At 36.4% G+C, this 19283-nt stretch overlaps 1 protein-coding gene across 12 annotated transcripts in view; it reads right to left on the reverse strand.

Moving 5' to 3' along the window:
• The window catches only part of PDLIM5 (PDZ and LIM domain 5), a 204045-nt gene that overhangs the window by 14115 nt on the left and 170647 nt on the right, over nucleotides 1-19283 (reverse strand). For all 12 annotated transcript variants that reach the window (XM_082728192.1, XM_082728200.1, XM_082728191.1 and 9 more), the window contains one exon: nucleotides 9989-10163. In XM_082728192.1, coding sequence (XP_082584318.1) covers nucleotides 9989-10163 — 175 coding nt within the window. The remainder of the gene's footprint in view (nucleotides 1-9988; nucleotides 10164-19283) is intronic.

Below are 19283 nucleotides of genomic sequence, written 5' to 3' on the forward strand. Positions count from 1 at the left end.
CATCATTATAGGTTCTGTCCAATCTCAATGGCAAATTTTTGTCCGATCTTTATTTTTTTAATGGTCCCATTCATGATTTTCATTCTTCTTTTGCTCCCTTCTATAATTTAGAAGACTTTCTTATATTTCATGTATTCTTAAAAGTGTTTTTAAAAGGTTTCTAGAATAGTTTCTACTACAAATAAATTAAAATTTAATTAAATCATCCATTAAAATAATAACTTTAAGATATTTCCTTAGTTCCTTACCAAATCTGAATAGTGAAATGTCTTAACAACAATAAAGAAACTCCCTCTGCACCTTTAAAGACTGAAATGAAAATGACCCTTGCTCCTGCCAGTTCTCCTTTCTTAAACATGCTCAGTGCAGGTAATGGCCTAGCTGGGTACTCCCTGGCCAGGCTCAAAGAGCATCTTTCCCATCATGCCCCTGAAGTGAGGTATAGTTAAACACTAAAATCTCTTACATCCAACAAAGTATTGGATTAGCAGAGACTGATTTAACAAATTCATTAACACCGGATTAACACTAAAGAAGTTCTTCTTGTTCCAGGTAGGATTGGGTTTCCATGTGCGAACTGGAATGACGGGCTTGGGTAAACACAAGGTAGAATTAAGTCAACCTCTACCTCTTACCTACTCTACCCCATGGGCCCTTCCCAAATACTCCTTGACTGACGAAGGCAGGGACCGGAAAGAGTTAAAGCACTGACTGGCTGACAGAAAGGAGTTATCCTATCCCAGGAAACTTTTTACCCTTTTTATCTTCTGTGGGATCTATGCCAAAGAGGAAAGAAAGAAAGGGAGGGAGGGAGGGAAGGAAGACATGTCAAAAGGAACAGAAAAAGAAAACTTATATAGTGAGAAGGTGAGAGGGATTGCAAATTTCAATAGGCATAATCTAACAGGGATTCAGCTTCAAAATCAAATGTATGCTTCTTGCCTCTATTATTTTATTCGAACAATAAAGCTCAGTGATAGAAATTAGCTCTATAAATAGATGAAGAAAATATCAACAGCTACCTAACATTCCTAAGATCATGTGGATGATGAACTGTAAAGCTGGAAATTCTTCAAGGCCCAGTTATTACAGATTAAAAATTGTATTTGACCAAAAGTTACCGCATCGATAGAAGTTAAAAACAAAAAAAAGCCAAGAAATCAAAAGAAGTTCATCAACAAAAGTTCAAAATAAAGCCACATAAAAAGCCAACTCATGCTCCAAAATAAAAATGGAATCTAATACTCTACTTAATTAGATATAATAATAAAAATGTATAAACCAGTTTTATATTATGGCCAAATGTTGGGAAGAGCCTGGCATGAGCGAAGAGTCCAAGAACAAAAGACGAAAGGAAGAGTTTTCTGAAGCAGAAAAGATTACTGGGAGAAACTGCTCACATAATCACAAATACAAAGATACATGCAAGAAGAGAGAGTAAGAGAGAATGAAACACACTTGAATATAACAGTAAAACACACTAGCAAGACATATAATACTCAAAATCCGCAATACTAATAATCTGTCCTAAGATTTATAAGGGCTGCATTTTTATATGCTTTATTCTTCGTTCCCAGTAAATTTTGTTCAAATGTTCCAATTTGGAGCATTAAATAACAAGTTCCACCTTGGTTGAGTATCATCTTTAATCTGTAAGCCCTTTAAAGTATTGCATCCAAAAGGGTGGAGGTCAACTATAGCTTTTTATTTTAAAGACATAAATGCCTCACTGTTCAAGAACATATGCATGGGTAAAATGAGCCTGAACATAACAGTGAATAAAAAGGACAAGTTCTAAAAAAATGTAATATTAATTGATAATTCTTTAAGTCTATAGGAGACAATTATACTCGATTATTTATACTGGTTATTGTAAAATCTACAAAACAGGAAAATGTGTTTCTATATATTAAGACGAATGAGAGATAATTTCAACTTGGAGAAACTGTTATCATACATTCCTCCAAATATTTTTAAAAAGTTCATTCATCAACTGAACAAGTATTTATTAAATACAAGGATACATGCCAGATACTGCTCTAGGAGCAGAAAATATGGCAAGAAATAAAGGCAGGAAAGGCCCTGCTCACACAGAACTTATATTCTAGCATGAGGGAGAAACAACAAACATCAATTAAAAAAAAAAAAAAGATATGTTAGATTTTAAGTTCTGAGGAGGAAAAATGAAGCAGGGAGGTTAGGTAGGGAGTCTACGTATGGTGGTGGGGAGGAGAATTTAAATACGGTGGTCAGGGATACCCTGGTGTTTGAGTAAAGATCTGAAGTAAGCAAAGGTGAGCTATGCAAATATCCAGGGGAAGAGAATACAGGCAAGGGAAACCACAAATGCAAAAGGGCCTGCCTGATAAAGGTGCTTGGGGAGTCTGAGAAACAGCAAGAAGGCCGGATGCCTGGAGTGGTGGGCACAAGGTAGAAATGACCAAGTAATAAGGCAGAGAGATAATGAGGTGGTGGTGGGTGACTATGTAGGGCCTTTAGGCCATTGTAAGGATTGTGGCTTCTTTCGAAAATGCAATCATTATGGGGTTTCCAGCAAAAGTGTGCCATGATCTGATTTATGTTTTATCAGGATTTACTCTAGCTACTGTATTGAGAACAGACAGGAAAAGGGCAAGGGCAAAAGTAAAAAGGTTAATTAGAAGACAACTTCATTATCCCAGGTGAGAAATGACTGGCTTGGATCAGGGTAATAGCAGCAGTACAAACAGGAAGAAAGGTTCAGATTCTGCGTATATTTAGAAGTTAGAGTCAAAAGGATGTGCTGATAGATCACACGAGGTCTAGGCAAGTGTGAGAATAGAGATTCCACTAACCAAAAAGAGGGAGACTGGGGAGGAGATAGTACGTTAGGTGGAATTCCAGTATGGCCCTTAAGAGACCTGCCTTCTGTGTACATGGCCTGTATGATCCCCTCCTCTAGAGTGTGAGTGGAACCGGTAAAGATGATAGGACATCAGTCCTGTAACTAGTTTATTTTAGTATTATGCAGATGTAATGTGAGTTCCCTAAGAAGCTGGCACTGAGTTATCAAGAGATTTTTTTAGGAGTATATTAATTTCCACATATTTGGGAATTTCCCAAATGTTCTCCTGTTATGTAGTTCTAATTTTAGTCCATTCTAGTCAGAGAACATAATCTGTATGACTGCTGTCCTTTCACATGTATCAGAACTAGTTTTATGGCTTCACATGTAGTCTATCCTGGAGAATGTTCCATGTGCGCTTGAGAAGAATTTATACCCTCCTGTTGTTAGCTGGGATATTCTATAGATGTCTACTGAGTCTAGTATATAGCTTTGTTCAAGGCTTTTTGTTCACTTTCTATGTAGTTGTTATAGTCATTCTTGAAACTGGGATACCAAACTTTCCAATTATTATTATCAAATTATTTATCATTGTTGCCTTCTATTCTGCCAGCTTTTGCTTTGTGGACTTTGGGGTTCTGTTATTAGATGAATATATATTTGTAATTATTGTACCTTCCTGATGGATTGAACTTTTTACCATTATAAAATGTCCTTCTTTTCTCTTTCAACACCTTTTCTCTTAATGGCTATTTTTCTAATATTAATAGACATAGTCACTCCAGCTTTTTGGTTATAGTGTTTGCATGATATATTTCTGCACAATTTTATTTTCAATTTACTTGTGTCATTTAACCTGAAGTGTCTGTTATAGGCAGCATACAGCCAAATCATGATTTTATCTACTCTACAATTCTTTTAATTAGAGTGTTTAATCTATTTACATTTAATGTAATTGCTTATAAGTTAGGAATCATGAGTACCATTTTGTTACTTTTTTCCTCTTATGTCCTACATTTCTGTTGTCTTTCCTACATAAAAGAATGAAAAAAAATCAAAGTCACCAGCTAACAGTGAAAATGGGAAACAAGTTATCAGAGGCTTAAGGAGAAAAAAGAAGATATAAAGTGGTTTTCTGGGAGAGTGGAAAAGTAAACATACTAGAGAAATACAGCTGATTTTTGTCACTATTAAGAACACACCTGAGATTAACAGTCATGAATTTAAAGTGACACTGGTTAATATGGCTGTGGTTTTCCTTCCAGTTACCAGTATGGTAACTTGCACATGAGTTTTTCCTTTTTTAAATTTTTTAAAAATTGAGATATAAATGACATGCAACATTGTATAAGCTTAAGATGTACAATGTAGTGGCTTGGTATTTATATATTCTAATATAATTACCACCCTAACACTTCATAAGTTTCAATGGGTATTTGTTGTATAAAACTACTGATTTTACAAGTAGATTATTCAACTTACTGCTTGTCATTCCTTTCAAATAAAAGAAAGTCATTTGTTGAAGCTAATTAATCCTCACCTCTCCTCTGCACCAGGATTCTGGATGTATTCCTATTAGACTTATTACTACACTAATATTATTGCTGATTTGCTTGTTTGTATTATTTACTAAGTATAACTGTGTTATTTTGCTAGGGCTGCCTTAACAAAGTACTACAAGCTGGGTGATTTAAACAACAGGAATTTATTTTTTCACAATTTGGGAGGCTAGAAGTCACACAGACAATAAATAGTAGAACCTAAATTTGAGCCCAGATCTGTTTAACTAGTGTTAGACAAACAATGAAGGTGTTGACAGGGTTCCTCTGTTCTAAGGTTTTTCTCCTTGGCTTATAGATGCCCATCTTATCCATGTGTCTTCACATGGTCTTCCCCCCATATATTCTGTGTCCAAATCTCCTCTTATAGGAACACCACATTCTCAGGTACTGGGGGTCATGACTTTGACATACGGCGGGGACACAATCCAGTCTGCGATAGTAACTTCCTTAAGGGAAGGAAATATGTCTTTGATTTCTGTCTCACTCGTACTTAAAGTAGGTGGTATACAAAATACTTAATGGCTGTTACTTATAGAATGACTGCTTTTCTACATTAGATGAGAAAATGGAAAAGGGAACCCTGGCATCTGAGTCTAAGAATGCATGTACGTGGTACAAAGTCATTTTGGTGGGGAGGTACAATTTTTAATTATTCAATCTATTATTTACTCCCTTCTCTCTCACTTTTATACTCAAATATTATGAAGAAAAGTACATTGCTGCACTCAAGTTATGGCAGGGCTACTCAAGCTGTTTTTCTCCTGACTTAATACAGTAACACATATGACTGTGTGTATGTGTATTCATAACAGTTCTGTATTCACATATATTAATATATATTGATGTATATTTTCTTTCCACAAAATTAGAATCATACTTATAATAAAAATGTATTTCTTTTTTCATATTAATAAAACATTATTAATATTTTCCTAAGTAGCAGTTAGAATATGAATAAAATTTAAAGTTAGATCTGGGCTCAAATTCAGATTCTACCACTTATCAACTATATGACTTCGGGCAAATGTTAACTTCTCTGTGCCTCAGTTTTCTCATCTCACAAGCTTATGAAGAATTAAATGGGAATTCAGGTAAAATTCTTAGTGTAACATCTGACATATGCTAAGAACACATTAAACAACTATTATTATTATCCAAAACCAGGATCTTAATGGTACCATAATATTAGTTGAACATCTGTGTTCTTTGCAATTTTTCACTACAGTAAATTTGAAATCTTGGTCTATATGTCTTGCTCATAAAACTTGGTCCAGGGGCACCTGGGTGGCTCAGTGGGTTAAGCTGCTGCCTTCGGCTCAGGTCATGATCTCAGGGTCCTGGGATCAAGTCCCGCATCGGGCTCTCTGCTCAGCAGGGAGCCTGCTTCCTTCTCTCTCTCTCTGCCTGCCTCTCAGTGTACTTGTAATTTCTCTCTGTCAAATAAATAAATAAAATCTTAAAAAAAAAAAAAAAAAAACTTGGTCTAGGTCTTTGATTGTTTCCTTAAATTCAGGTGCTAATGCAATTCACTAAGAAACTTTATTTTCAAGTGAAATTTTGACCAAAAGGGAGAATAAATAAAATCTATTAATAAGGGAATGCTCAGAGACTGAAGTGTACGGTGAAACTAGCAAAAACCCCTGGTGACCTCAACTTGGAGAAATGGAGATGGCCCAGTATAAGGAAAGTTTGAAAATCACTGACCAAGAAAAAGACCAGTAATGTTAAAAATCTCTCTTTCACTGGAGTAAACAATGGGTAGCCTCAATGCGATTGTTCTGGTGCTATATACTGCAGGCAGATACAGAACAATAGCACTATGGTTGTTTCTTTTAAGCATCCCATAGCTAATAAGAAATTCAAACACTATAAATCCTGTACTTCTTTCACAGAGATGCTAAGCTGAAAGTGAATTATTGTTTATGCACCACACCCAGTGCTCCAAGCAATACGTGCCCTCCATAATACAATGAATTTTGAACACAAAAGAAATAAAATAAAATGGAAAAAAATAAAAATTTAAAAAGGTGAATGGTTTAGTCAACTCCAGGTAATATAAGTGTCAAATCAATTTAATGCCACTAGATATGACAGAAAAACTAGAATTTTCATAAACTCACTCTATCAGGGAGACTAAAACGTGGTTTTGGCTATATTAACCTGATTTTCTATTTCCCTATTATACCAGCACCCATCTGTCAATCAATTCTTGAGTACAAGAGTCAAAAAAATCAGTACCTCTATCATAAATGGATTAAGAACTGTTCCAGAGCAAACTTAATCAAAGCCTCAGGAGGATTTCTTATGTATCCATAAAAGGCCACTAACTAATCAAAATGATGTCTATTTAGGCACAACATTCAACTCTTTTCTAGGTTCAAACATGCCAAAAAATGTTAAGCATTAATAAATAAATAAAATAAATAAAATGTCCTATGGAGTTTTAGGCTAGTTGTAAGAGAAAACTAGTTCAGTACTAACATTCAGTGATTAAGTTTTCTGAGGTTTTCCAAAAACAATTAACTTTGCTAAAAACAAAAAAAAATTTAAAACAAAATTTGCTTTAGTTTGCTTTTACTTAAAATTTTTTGAAAATCTGAGATACTTGGAAAATATAAATAAAATAATACAAATCACAAATAAATAATATAACTTATACTGGAGAAAATAAGAAATATAAATTATAAAATGATAATTATAAACTTCCCAGAGTTTGGCAGATTACAATATTCTGTACTCAAAGTATCAAGTCTGCAACTGCAGCGTGTTTTTGAAACAGGTGTCCAAGAGAGAATGTCACTTGATCTAATGTGTCCTTGCTTTGGTAAGTGATACTGACACGGAGGCCAAGAACAAGAATTATGCTTTGACTAGGTCTCTAAACTGACTACAGTCTATTCAAGCTACTTTAGCATTTGAGTACCAAGCCAATGTGCTGCGTTAATTACTGTTATATGATCTTGACATGAACTAATCCCTGTTCCTATTAACTTCCTTAATAAATGAAGCTTTAATGCTTAACTGATAACAGTGCTGGGATAATCCAGAGCAATATAAAATTTAACAGATGAAGGAAGAGTAAGTGATGGCCATTCATTTTATTAACATAATATATATTTGTTTCAGATGGCAGACAGACTGTGGATTGAAATTACATCCTGGCCTAGCATTATAACTGAAACCCAGGCAGGTAGAAGGGATGGGAATGCAGGTCCTATTTAGATCTCTGTATTTTCTCCATACTAAGTTTTTCATATACATTGGTACTGATGATGATAGGATGTCACAGAATTTGATAATCAGACAATATGAATCAACAAGTGATGGGATCTGTTGGCCTATCCAGTAACTGCTTACAACAGCATACAAATAGCAGTGACTCCCGTTCCCATAAAGGCTGCGTTTATCTACAATACTGCATCCCTAACTACCAATCTACATAACCAAAGTAGCATAACTTCTAGAAATAGTAAGTCAGAACTTGTTTTTATTTTATTAACATTAATCCTAAAAATACAGTAACTAAATAGTAATTAGAAACATATTTTTATTTATTGGAACAAAGCAGTACCACTCTAGAGTCTATTAGTGTACATATTCTGCAAAGCAGTAACCCTCCAGTTCCACTGTTAGGAAAGTGACTCTACAAATTGGTATTATGGCTTATGCAAGTGGCTCGAGTCATGCATGACCTGCTCAGTTAAAATATTCACAAATCCTTCTGCGTACTGGTTACTGTCTAGACTTGGGAAACTCTACTGATTTTCTCCTTTTCCCCATAGCCATTATTACTAATTTTTGGTGACTAGCAAGGTGGGAGACAGTTAGGACCCAAACTAGAACAATATTGTAGGAATGAAGATACTGCTACTGGCTAATTCTTATTAAGTGGATACTTAATGTGGAAAAGTGAAAAATAACAGCTTACAAAATACCGTTATTATAATTCCATTTCTGTAAAATAACACCTGTCCTTACATGTGTATGTTTTAAAAGTGCGAACTCAAATATTCTTGGTGCTTATCTTGGAAGGTAGAATTATGTATGAATATTTATTTTTGCTTTCTGTTTCACTATATTTTTGAAATGTTACAAATGAATGTTTAAAATTTAAAAAGTTCTTTTATTTTTAATCATGTACTGCATGCTGTGTCCTTGACCCTAGTGGGTTAAGAAAAAGAGTAGTTGTATTTGGTTTTTAAATAAAGTATTGAGGCTTCTTGGGCTCCATTTTAAGTTTTAACCAGAAACATTATCCTAAACAATAACTATGTAACAGAGTAGAGGAAATACAGGTAAATCCTAACCTTATTCAACTTTAGAGAAGCCGCCGTTTCAACTATTTTAAAACAGGATAAATTAAAAACGAGGGAGAGAGCCTGAGCAGTCATTTCAACCTAATACTTGTTACTGCCAACAAAGGCAACTCACAGAGGCAACAAGGTCCTGCTGGTGGGATCCCTGCAATCAACATTCTTATCTATACTTCCTGACATTTTAAAAACCACTTGTTAGGGGCGCCTGGGTGGCTCAGTGGGTTAAAGCCTCTGCTTTTGGCTCAGGTCATGATCCCAGGGTCCTGGGATCGAACCCCGCATTGGGCTCCCTGCTTCACAGAGGAGCCTGCTTTCCTTCCTCTCTCTCTGCCTGCCTCTCTGCCTACTTGTGATCTTTGTCTGTCAAATAAATTAAAAAAAAAAAAAAAAAAAATTAAAATTAAAAAAAAAAAAAAAAAAAAACCCACTTGTTAAGAAATGCTCAGAGGTTGGGGCGGCCTGGGTGGCTCAGTGGGTTAAAGCCTCTGCCTTCGGCTCAGGTCATGATCCCAGGGTCCTGGAATGGAGCCCCTTATTGGGAACTCTGCTCAGTGGGGAGCCTGCTTCTCCCCTCCCCTCTCTCTGCCTGCCTCTCTGCCTACTTGTGATCTCTGTCTGTCAAGTAAATAAATAAATAAAATCTTAAAAAAAAAAAAAAAGAACTGCTCAGAGGTTTTAATAAGTGCCAATATAGAGCATTCACTTAAGATCTCTGGGCCTTTTATTCCTCTTGGAATTTAAGAAACAATAAAACAGATTTGGATAAAAAATATTTTTAAAAAGGAGTTTATGACCTAATCTAAAATTGAAAGCATTTATGAATAGATCTGAGGTAATTGTATCTTCCAGGGCTTAGGTATTCAAAAATCCAATCTTCTCTTCTCTAGGGCTCAAAGTTCTTTATTTTATGTCACTAGTTATTTTTCATCTAAATGAAGAATGAAGTTCAGATAAATGATCTTCAGGGTCCCTTTGAGTTTTAAAATTTTATTAATCTCTGGAAGGCCATATTAATTATTATTTTTCCTTAGTTCTGATAGGAATTAGTAACAGAGAAAACTGGTATTTTTAGTTTTATTTTCAGAGAGTCCAGAAATACTTTTCATTATAATGGTTCTAACAAATATATGTATTCAAATTTATCTACTTCAATAACTATTACACAGAATGTAATAGAAAATAGAATATTTTCACTAATAAAATGTCAAATCTTTCAGAATATATATATAAAAAATCAACTCTGATAATAAGTACTTTAAGGAACACTTCAAAAATGAATAACCCACCTGATGACCTGGTTACAGTGGGCACACATTGGAGTTCGTTTCCCTGCTGGAATGTGCTCAGCTCTTTGCACTAAAGTGTCCTGGTCACCTGGCTGGGGCTGTCCCCCTGCTGAGCTGGCTGGTGCCACTGCTCCAGACGAAGTTGCACTGTTCGAGATTCTTCCAGTGGAAAGTGCTAGGAGTTAAGACACAGAAGAATTAGCTTGAGAATATACCAAATATAAACTTTTTCTAGTAATTAAATAATAATATTACTTTTTAAAATAATCTATTGATTTGTTTATTCACTCACACTTATGGAGAGGTTATGTAGCAAACATTGGACTGTGACTACAGAAATGAACAGTAAAGAAAATCAAGGATTACAGCACAGTGTAAGAGTTAAATGACAGATGAATGCATTCAAAGAGTTATGAATGCATAAGGTATGGATGGAAAAGAGGAGTCACCTCTGCTTCCAAGAGGAGATACAGTTAAGGTGAGTATTGACAGCAAGATAGTTCTAGTCATCTCTGCTAACCGTAAAAGAGATTTAACTCCCAATACATCAGAGGTGCATTAAAAATCTCAATGTGTTGAGGATAACAAAAATAAAAATGAACTCCCTATATTATCTCTCTTCCTCTATTCTCTAAGTAGACTGTGAAATCGGTCACCCAGTCATATGAGGTAGCTATGGAAGAACCACCCTAGGACTTTCCCTTCCTCCTCTGTTATAATGGGTCCTGCTGAATTTTATAGCACAACTACTTCTTGATTTTGCCCACTCACCTTCATTCCTACAATATTGTCCTAGTTTGGGTCCTAACTGTCTCCCACCTTGCTAGTCACCAAAAAGTCTTGTCTTGTCTTTTTGTTTGTTTGCTTGCTTTTTATGTCTTGTCCTTTTTAAATGCACCCTCCCAACTGCCACCTACGACTAAAATCCTATCAGATCACAACTCTGCAGAAGCCACTTCAAGGATCTCCCTCTTCTCTGACCACCAAATGTTCTTCATGCTTTTCTGAGTACTGCATCCAGGTCCCTGCAGGGCTCTCTCCCTGCCCACAGCCTCAGCTCTTATCACTCTGCCTCTGTCTTCATGCTGCAGCAATACCAAATGCCTCACATCTTCCTGTGAATTTATGCACAGGTTGTCTTCACTGTGTTCTCCCCCCCTTCTTTCTGTGTACCTAGTAACCACCATGTATCATTTAAGACTCAGCCCAGAAGTCAAGTGCTCCAAAAATCTTCCCTGAAGTACCTCTCCCCACTGTCCATGCTGCATAATCAGACTGAATGTTTTTCTTCTACGTTCCCATAATTTTCTGTGAGTGACTTTATTATTGCTTCTACTTTATCTATCTGTGTCTTTTCTTCCCCAACTGAATAGTTAAGCTCCTTGAGGGCAGGAACTGTGTCTCAGTCCTCATCTTAGCAACTACAGTGTCTGGAATGAATGAACAAAAGAATAATTTAATGAACTAGAATCAATACATAAATGAGTGAATGCAAAATCTGTAAGGGACTGAAACCAACAGGAAACCTGCTCCTTACCCACCAGCAATGACAATGTAGTAGAAAAGAAAAGGCATATATTAAAAAGAGATTTAAAAGAACAACTTTTGTTTATAATAAATAATCATCATAATAACACAAATAAACTACATGTGTGTGTATTGACAGGATTCATACTTTAGGTGTGGTTAAGAATTGGTAAGATTAATTAGGATAATTGAAAGGATGATTCTTGTTACCATAAAGCCTGTTTGCAACGATGTGCAACTGCAGATCCAGAAACCCAGCATTTACTAACCTTCAGTACATCTACAGTGCTTGCTCTGGCACTTGAGCTGTGAAATGGCACTTTATTGGCCAGCAAGCTTTACTACTGCCCTTGTTTCAAGTGACTCAGCTGGGCTAGAAACGTGTTTTCATCACCTTATAGTCACACTTTATCTTACAGAAATGGGAGACAAAATCACTGTATACATTCTCTTCCTTGTCACCTTATTTATAGCACAACTTGCTCCTCTGTGGGTCTTCCATTTCTATATCCAAACCTGACTTCCCTTAGAGCAAACGATACGCGTTTTCAATGCCAAATTCTGGTATTGACTTTCAGCTCAAGACATGCAAAATGGACTTCATCTTCTTGCATACATTCCCAGCTCTTCCTAAGAAGTCCTTCCTGTATGTTTGAATTCTCCCACTTACCCAGGCACAACCCTCTGTCTCCTAGTGTCTGACAGTCCCCAGACCCTAACAACTGTTCCACTGTAAACATCCCCAAGGTCTTCTTTTTAATCCAAACCCATGGGTTATCATGTGAGTCCCAGTCTTAAACCTCTTAGGTGTGGACAATTACAAGTCCCCTAACCAGTCTCTTTGCTGTCAATCTTATTTCAACCTATTCTGCTAGACAACTTTTCCAAATGCACTACTTTCTTTTTTGTTTAATTATTTGTTTGAAGACTTTACAGAGAGAGAGACTTTATTTTACAGAGAGAGAGACAACACAGGCAGGGGAGTGGGAGAGGAAGAAAGCAGCTCCCCGCCGAGCAGGGAGCCCGATGTAGGGCTCGATCCCAGGACCCTGAGATCATGACCAGAGCTGAAGGCAAAGGCTCAACCCACTGAGCCACCCAGGTGCCCCTAAATACACTACTTTCATCATGGTTTCCTGTTTATCCAGTCTTGAGGGTCCATCCCTCAAGGAGCTCACTCCGGTCTTCTTCACAAACTCATCTTTTGTGCTCATTCACACCGTGGTCATCATCATCCTCTATTATACTTAATATTTAACTTGAGCTATCACTATTTGAAGGCACTCTTGTCAAAGCCTTCTAACAGCTCTATGATTCAGGCAAGATTACCAACATTTTTTATTCTATCTGTGGCAAAGAATGGTTAAGAAACTGGCCCAAGGCCACGAGGCAAATAAAGGACAATCCAGAATCCAGGCAGCCGGCTCCAGAGCCTAGTCTCTTGAGCACTAACGCTATTGTCTACTCACTGTCCCTTCAAACTGCCAGGCCGGACACTGCTTCTATGGCCATTAGCCAGTCAAATGTCGCCTTGCCAGGGCTACTCATAGTTTTCTCCTTGTATAAGGCTCATGCAAGTTCCATTTCCTGAGTACCCCCCAACCCCGCCGCCCCATATTCCGACAGTCCAAGCTAGAAATGTTCTCTTGTTCCTCGTAACATTCGCAACACCGCTGCCTATCTAATTTACCAGTATCTTATAACATCTTTTCCTTCCCAAGCCAATTGATAAACTCTTAAACAAAGAGGAAAAACTGTATCATTCTTTCTATTCACTATCATAAAACTGCCTCATAAATAGAAGGCAATAAAGCAAATGAATAAATAATAAAGCAAATGAAAAACGGGAAGGTTCCAAATCATTTTCATTTTGCCTTTCTAGAGAACAATATTGAGATAGGTATTTTTAAAATGTGGATTAGGTTCGGGATTTCAAACAGTGGGAAAGTTACCAATTGAAAAATCTGAAAATCAGACCTCAAAGAGAGTGAATCCCTTTCATCTACCATATGCCTTTATTTTATCACATTATCTATGCATAAGCCCTAAAGTACTGAGTCACTGAGACATTTTTAGCAATAAAAGAGTGTAGTAATTCTCCATCAGTCACTGTAAAACAGGACATAATCCATCTGGTCCATGCCTCGAGGAGAAGGTACATGGGGAACTAACTTATTTAACATGAGAAGTCATTCTTAAACATGAAACATGTGGCTGTGTCTTTAACACATATAGTAAAGCTCTAAACTTTCTGCTATTCCTTGCTTGCAAAGAGAAGCCTTGTTTTCTGTTACTGCCCCATTTTAACCACTTTGGATAAGACAGAAATTCTCACACCTCTGTTTTGTTGCTGTGCTGCTAGTACATTGGCCTGAACACAAAGCTACAGAAACTCTGTTATAATTACCAAGCTCTGAACATTTCCAAGGCATAGTTATCTCCCATATGAATAAAGTGATGTTTCATTTCTTCAGACTGAATTTCTCACTACTTTAGCCTAGGAATGGGCAACTTTTGAGCCATCAAGTGCCAAGCCCCTGGCCCTGCTCACTTGGCTTAATGAGGGAGGGAGGTGTAAGAAGGTGAGGTCTTGCGACAGGGAAGGCACCACAAAATGAGCCCCATTTCCTTAATAATTCTGTAGAGAACTGCACTACCGTGCAGAGAAAAAACAATCTTCCACGGGTGGTGCAGAGACTGAAACACTTCACATTTATCGAACCTGTCATAAAAACCACTTTTATGTAGAAAAAATGTATACATCTCTTTAGAGAAAGTAGTTTAAAGATGACAATCTACTTATTCATAATAAAAATAACTATTTCTTTTAAGTTCTAATAGACCTATTAAATAGGACCATTAAATTAGCCTCATTTCATAATCTATGAATCTAAGTCACAAAAAATTTAAGTGACTTACTCCAACTGAATAATGAATGAGTCAGTAGTGCTACAATGAGAACATTAGGAAGAAGTTAGTTCTTGACTCAAGTTTTCCTTTTACACTTTAATCTTGAGCAACTTCCATTAAATCTGGCGTCTTTTGTGGCTTATCTCTACCCCAAGGGGATCATGTTGGAAAATTAATTTTTATTCTTTTGTATAAAACACAGCACCACAAAACGCATCTAGAAATTTAAAGCCACTAGCTCCTCTCTAAACCAATAGTGTTGGTAAGACTATCTTATTAACTTAAGAATGGTTATTTGCAAGTCATCTAGAGGTTTAGAATGGCATACATTCATACCTTTTTCATGTTTTTGTTTTTCAGCATTATGACAGTCAAACTGAAGATTACAGAGACTATTATTAAATAAACATAAATTAGTATAAAAATCTAGCAGCATACTTTCTTCCTCAGTATATAATATGGAAATTTGTCAAATTAATGAAGCCACAATATTCTGAGTTGCTAGTTTTTCAAATAGTTGTCATAGTGATATGCCAGTGAACCCTAAGAAGTAATACAATTTTAAAAAGCAAACAGAGGGCGCCTGGGTGGCTCAGTGGGTTAAGCTGCTGCCTTCGGCTCAGGTCATGATCTCAGGGTCCTGGGATGGAGTCCCATATTGGGCTCTCTGCTCAGCAGGGGGCCTGCTTCCCTTCCTCTCTATCTGCCTGCTTCTGTCTACTTGTGTTCTCTGTCTGTCAAATAAATAAATAAAATCTTAAAAAAAAAAAAAAGTAAAAAGCAAACAGAGCCCTGACTTACTAAACATGAAATTGAACTTACAATAAAGGAATAATGTCATTTCTTTTAGATTACAGACTATAAATTGGAAAAAGGATTTTAACCCACTGAGCCACCCAGGCGCCCCAGTTGGAAAAAGGATTTTAAAAAATTATTTTTATGTTTATAATTTTTAAAAAACTATGTGCATTAATTTAAGGAGGATACCCACCTCCTGCTGTTAGGAAAATCTTTGTGATATATCGTTTAGAAAGATAAGGTGAAAATTCTTCACTCTAGAAAGATCTTAACTGCATTATTTCCCAAGGAGGTGATTCGGGTTTACACTATTCCATAAAATAGTTAACACAAGTTTTAGGTAATTTTATATAATTATAATAATATATGTATATGTATTATATATAATATTATAGTAACTATATATTATGTAATATTATAAATACTATTAAATACTATAAGGAATTCGAAATTATCTAATTATTTACTGTGTGCTTCAAAAATAGCTCAGCTCACTAAAGGGCACTTGTTTACATAAATAGTTTTAAGAGAGAAAACAGAGATTAAGACCAATAGAATCCCTGGTAGTACAATGTGTGAATTCTCTAAAATCAGATATTTTCTAACTATATTAAGAATAAAGTAAGTTAGGGGTGCCTGGGTGGCTCAGTCAGTTAAGCATCTGCCTTCAGCTCAGGTCATAATCCCAGGGTTCTGGGATCCAGCCCTGCATCAGGCTCTTTGCTCAGTGGAAAGAGCCTGCTTCTCCCTCTCCCTCTGCTTACTGCTCCCCCTCTCTCTGTCTCTTGCTCGGTCAAGTAAAATCTTAAATAAATAAATAAATAAATAGATAAATAGGGTTATTTATTGCTTTCTATCCCAATACATTAAAACAAACAAACAAAAAAACCCCAGCAGTGAAGATTATAATGTATACATTAAACACCTGGCCAGACTGTACTTGAATAGGCATGAAACTCATCAATTAATTCTTTAGGTTCAAGTCAAATTATTCAACTACCAATAAACTACTCTTATTATTGATATGTAATAGGTATAAAAAAAACTACATTAGGTCAAACCTTACTTGAAAACTCAACATTAAGTCAATTTGGGAAGACTAAAAAAGACAAACTAAAGTGACAATAGATATAATGAGCTAATATCTTCTAAGGTAGGTTGAGATGCAGTGCTTTTGAATTGCTGAACAAATCATTCAGTAGAAGAGCAAGTTTGGTCTTATAAGATGAACTGCTCACAACAACATGAGGAATACATAATGTCATCATTTCTTACCACCTCCATAGACATCCATCCTTGTTCCAAGCCACCAACATCTCCTACTTGACTTACAGTGACTGCCTAGAGATTTTGCTTCTACCCTTCCCAACAATACAGAGGCCAGAAAAACCTAAGCCAGACCTACGCTCAAAACCCGCCAACAGCTCCCTGGTAACCAGTGGTCCTACAGAATCTGACTCCTGCTACGTCTCTGACCTGATCTGCCACTCTCCCTTTGCTCATTACATGCAAGGAATACTGGCTTCCTTACTGCTTCTCTAAATGGCCAGTATGCTTCCTATTCAGCACCTCTGTATGGTCTCTTCCCTCCTCCTAGTATTTTCCCTGGCTGTTTGCATAGCTTGCTTCCTCATTCCCTTCAGGTTCTCTGCTCAATTTAAAAATAACCAACTTTATTAATGTGGCTTTCTCTCACCATCCTATATGAAAGAGCAAACCCCTACTACAAACCAGCATTCCCTATCCTCCTTAACTGGTTTATTTTTCTCCACAGTACTATCTAACAAATTTTAAATTCTTCTTAGTTTATTTTTTAAATTCTCTATCTTCCCACACCTTGAGGCCAAGGACACTGTTTGTTTTGTTCATTGAAATATCCCCAGCACCTAGAACAGTCCCTGGCATATGCTTAATAAATCTTTATTTAGAGAATGAATGACTCCAGTACCAAAATTATCATCTTCCCATTAAAAGGAACCAGACTCCTTAAAGAAACTGCTAATTCTAGGATTGGGACAGAAAAAATAAACAGGGGAAGTCTAGAATATCTTGTCATATTAGAACAGGAAGGAAGCTATCAAAGACTACTAGAGTTGTATCAAATGGACTTCAAAGAAGCAGATGAGACAGTCTGAGCATTAATAAGGATAATAACCATGGACTAAAATACTTCAAATATGTTTAACCCTACAAGCTTACAATGAGTCTGAAATTTAAAAACAAAAACAAAAAGCCATTAGCATTAATCATCTTTAGAGGATGCTACGGAAACAATTATTTTAAAAAACAGTAAAACTCAATAAAGAAAAAGAACCAAGCTTTAATAATTTATCAGTTTATAACTGATCTGTTCATTTATATTCCTTTCACTCCCCTGCCATTTCTTAACTATTCTGAAGCAAATTCAAGATCTATTACTTAGTATTTCACTATAATCTGCAAAAGAACATTCTTTTTAAAAACCTAACCACAATTCCATTATCACACCTAAAATAAAACAAAATTTTCCTTAATACCATCAAGTAACCAATTTTCAATTAGTATTCTATTGTTCCTTATTGGCTTAAAAACAACACAAGTGTATTGCTTTACAGTTCTCCTACACAGATATTACTGAACCCAAATCAAGGTGTTGGCAGGGCTGTTTCTTTCTGGAGGCTCTAGGGAAGATTCATTTCCTTTCCTTTTCCAGCTTCTAGAGGCTACCCAAATTCCGTGGTTCATGGCCTTCTTCTGCTGCCTCAAAGCCAGCAACAAGCTCTCATACTGCATTACTTATCCCCCATCTTCTGCTTCCCTCTTTCAGTTCTAAAGGTCCTTGTGATTATGCTGGACTCCCCAGGATAGTATCCCCATTTTTAAAGTCAGCTGACAGCATACGTAGTCCCATCTTCATCCCTAGCTCACACCTGTGACATGTAACCTAGCATATTCATTGGTTCTGGGTATAAGGACATGACTGTCTTTGATGGTGGGGCATTATTCTGCCTACTACACACACCCCAAACCAGTATTAATCAGGATCCACGGAAGGCCCATTTGTTAGGTTTAGTTATATGCCTCTGAAATCACTGTAGTTGATAATCCCTTCCATCTCCCCACCCTTTTCAATATACATGCGGAAGAAACCAAGTCTCTAGTTATACATGTGTGTATATTGGAACTTTTTCTATAGTAAAAACTTAGAAATTTTACACATGCTAAACTGAACTGTTTGATCTTTACATTATAAGGCATTAATATTACTATTTAATAGATCAAGAATATAAGGTTCAGAAAGGAAAAATGACCAAGGACATGCAGAGCTATAAAATGAGGCAAATGTTTTTTGAACAACTACTATGTACCAAGTAATTTGGTAGGCTTTACCACCCTGAATCAGAGAGACATAATTTCTGCCCTCATGAAGATTAAAGAAAGTTACAGACCAGCAAACAGTCAATTATGTCATAGTGGGGTAAGTGGCAGAATGATGTAAAGATAATGAGTGTAATTGTAGATCTTCATTCAGTCAAGTATATACTGAGCCTAACATGTGACAGGCACTATCTTATGTATGGGTACACAAAACGTGAATAATCCTTGTCCTCAGAGCTCCCAGCTTTTCTTGCCCCCCCCCCTTTTTTTTTTTTTTTTGAGTTGGAGGTGCTTGTGGTTCATCTAAGTACAGGAAGTCTGTTGAATATATGAACTCAGGAAAAAGATCTGAGCTAGAAGAATTGATTCAAGAGTCATTAGCATATTGATGATATTTGAGGCTATGAGAGTTAATGAGATTGTTCAGAGAAAGTGAGAATGAAAACAGAAGAGCTTCTAAGGGTGAGGCAAGTAATATAAATACTTTGGGAACACAGAGAGGGGTAGGAGAAAAACCCAGGGAATGCTTGATGTAAGCCAAAGGAGGAGAGTGGAGAATTTGGGATTCAAAACCATTTCTGTCTGACTCTAAAGCCTATGTCCCTATGCATTCATTCATCAAATACTTATCATTTGCTTAGGGTGTCAAACTCTTTGCCAGTCACTGCAATAACCTATGAAAATATGAAGGCAGAGCTCCTCA

The sequence above is a fragment of the Mustela nivalis genome (genome assembly GCF_964662115.1).
Source record: "Mustela nivalis genome assembly, chromosome: 4".
Lineage (NCBI taxonomy): Eukaryota > Metazoa > Chordata > Mammalia > Carnivora > Mustelidae > Mustela > Mustela nivalis.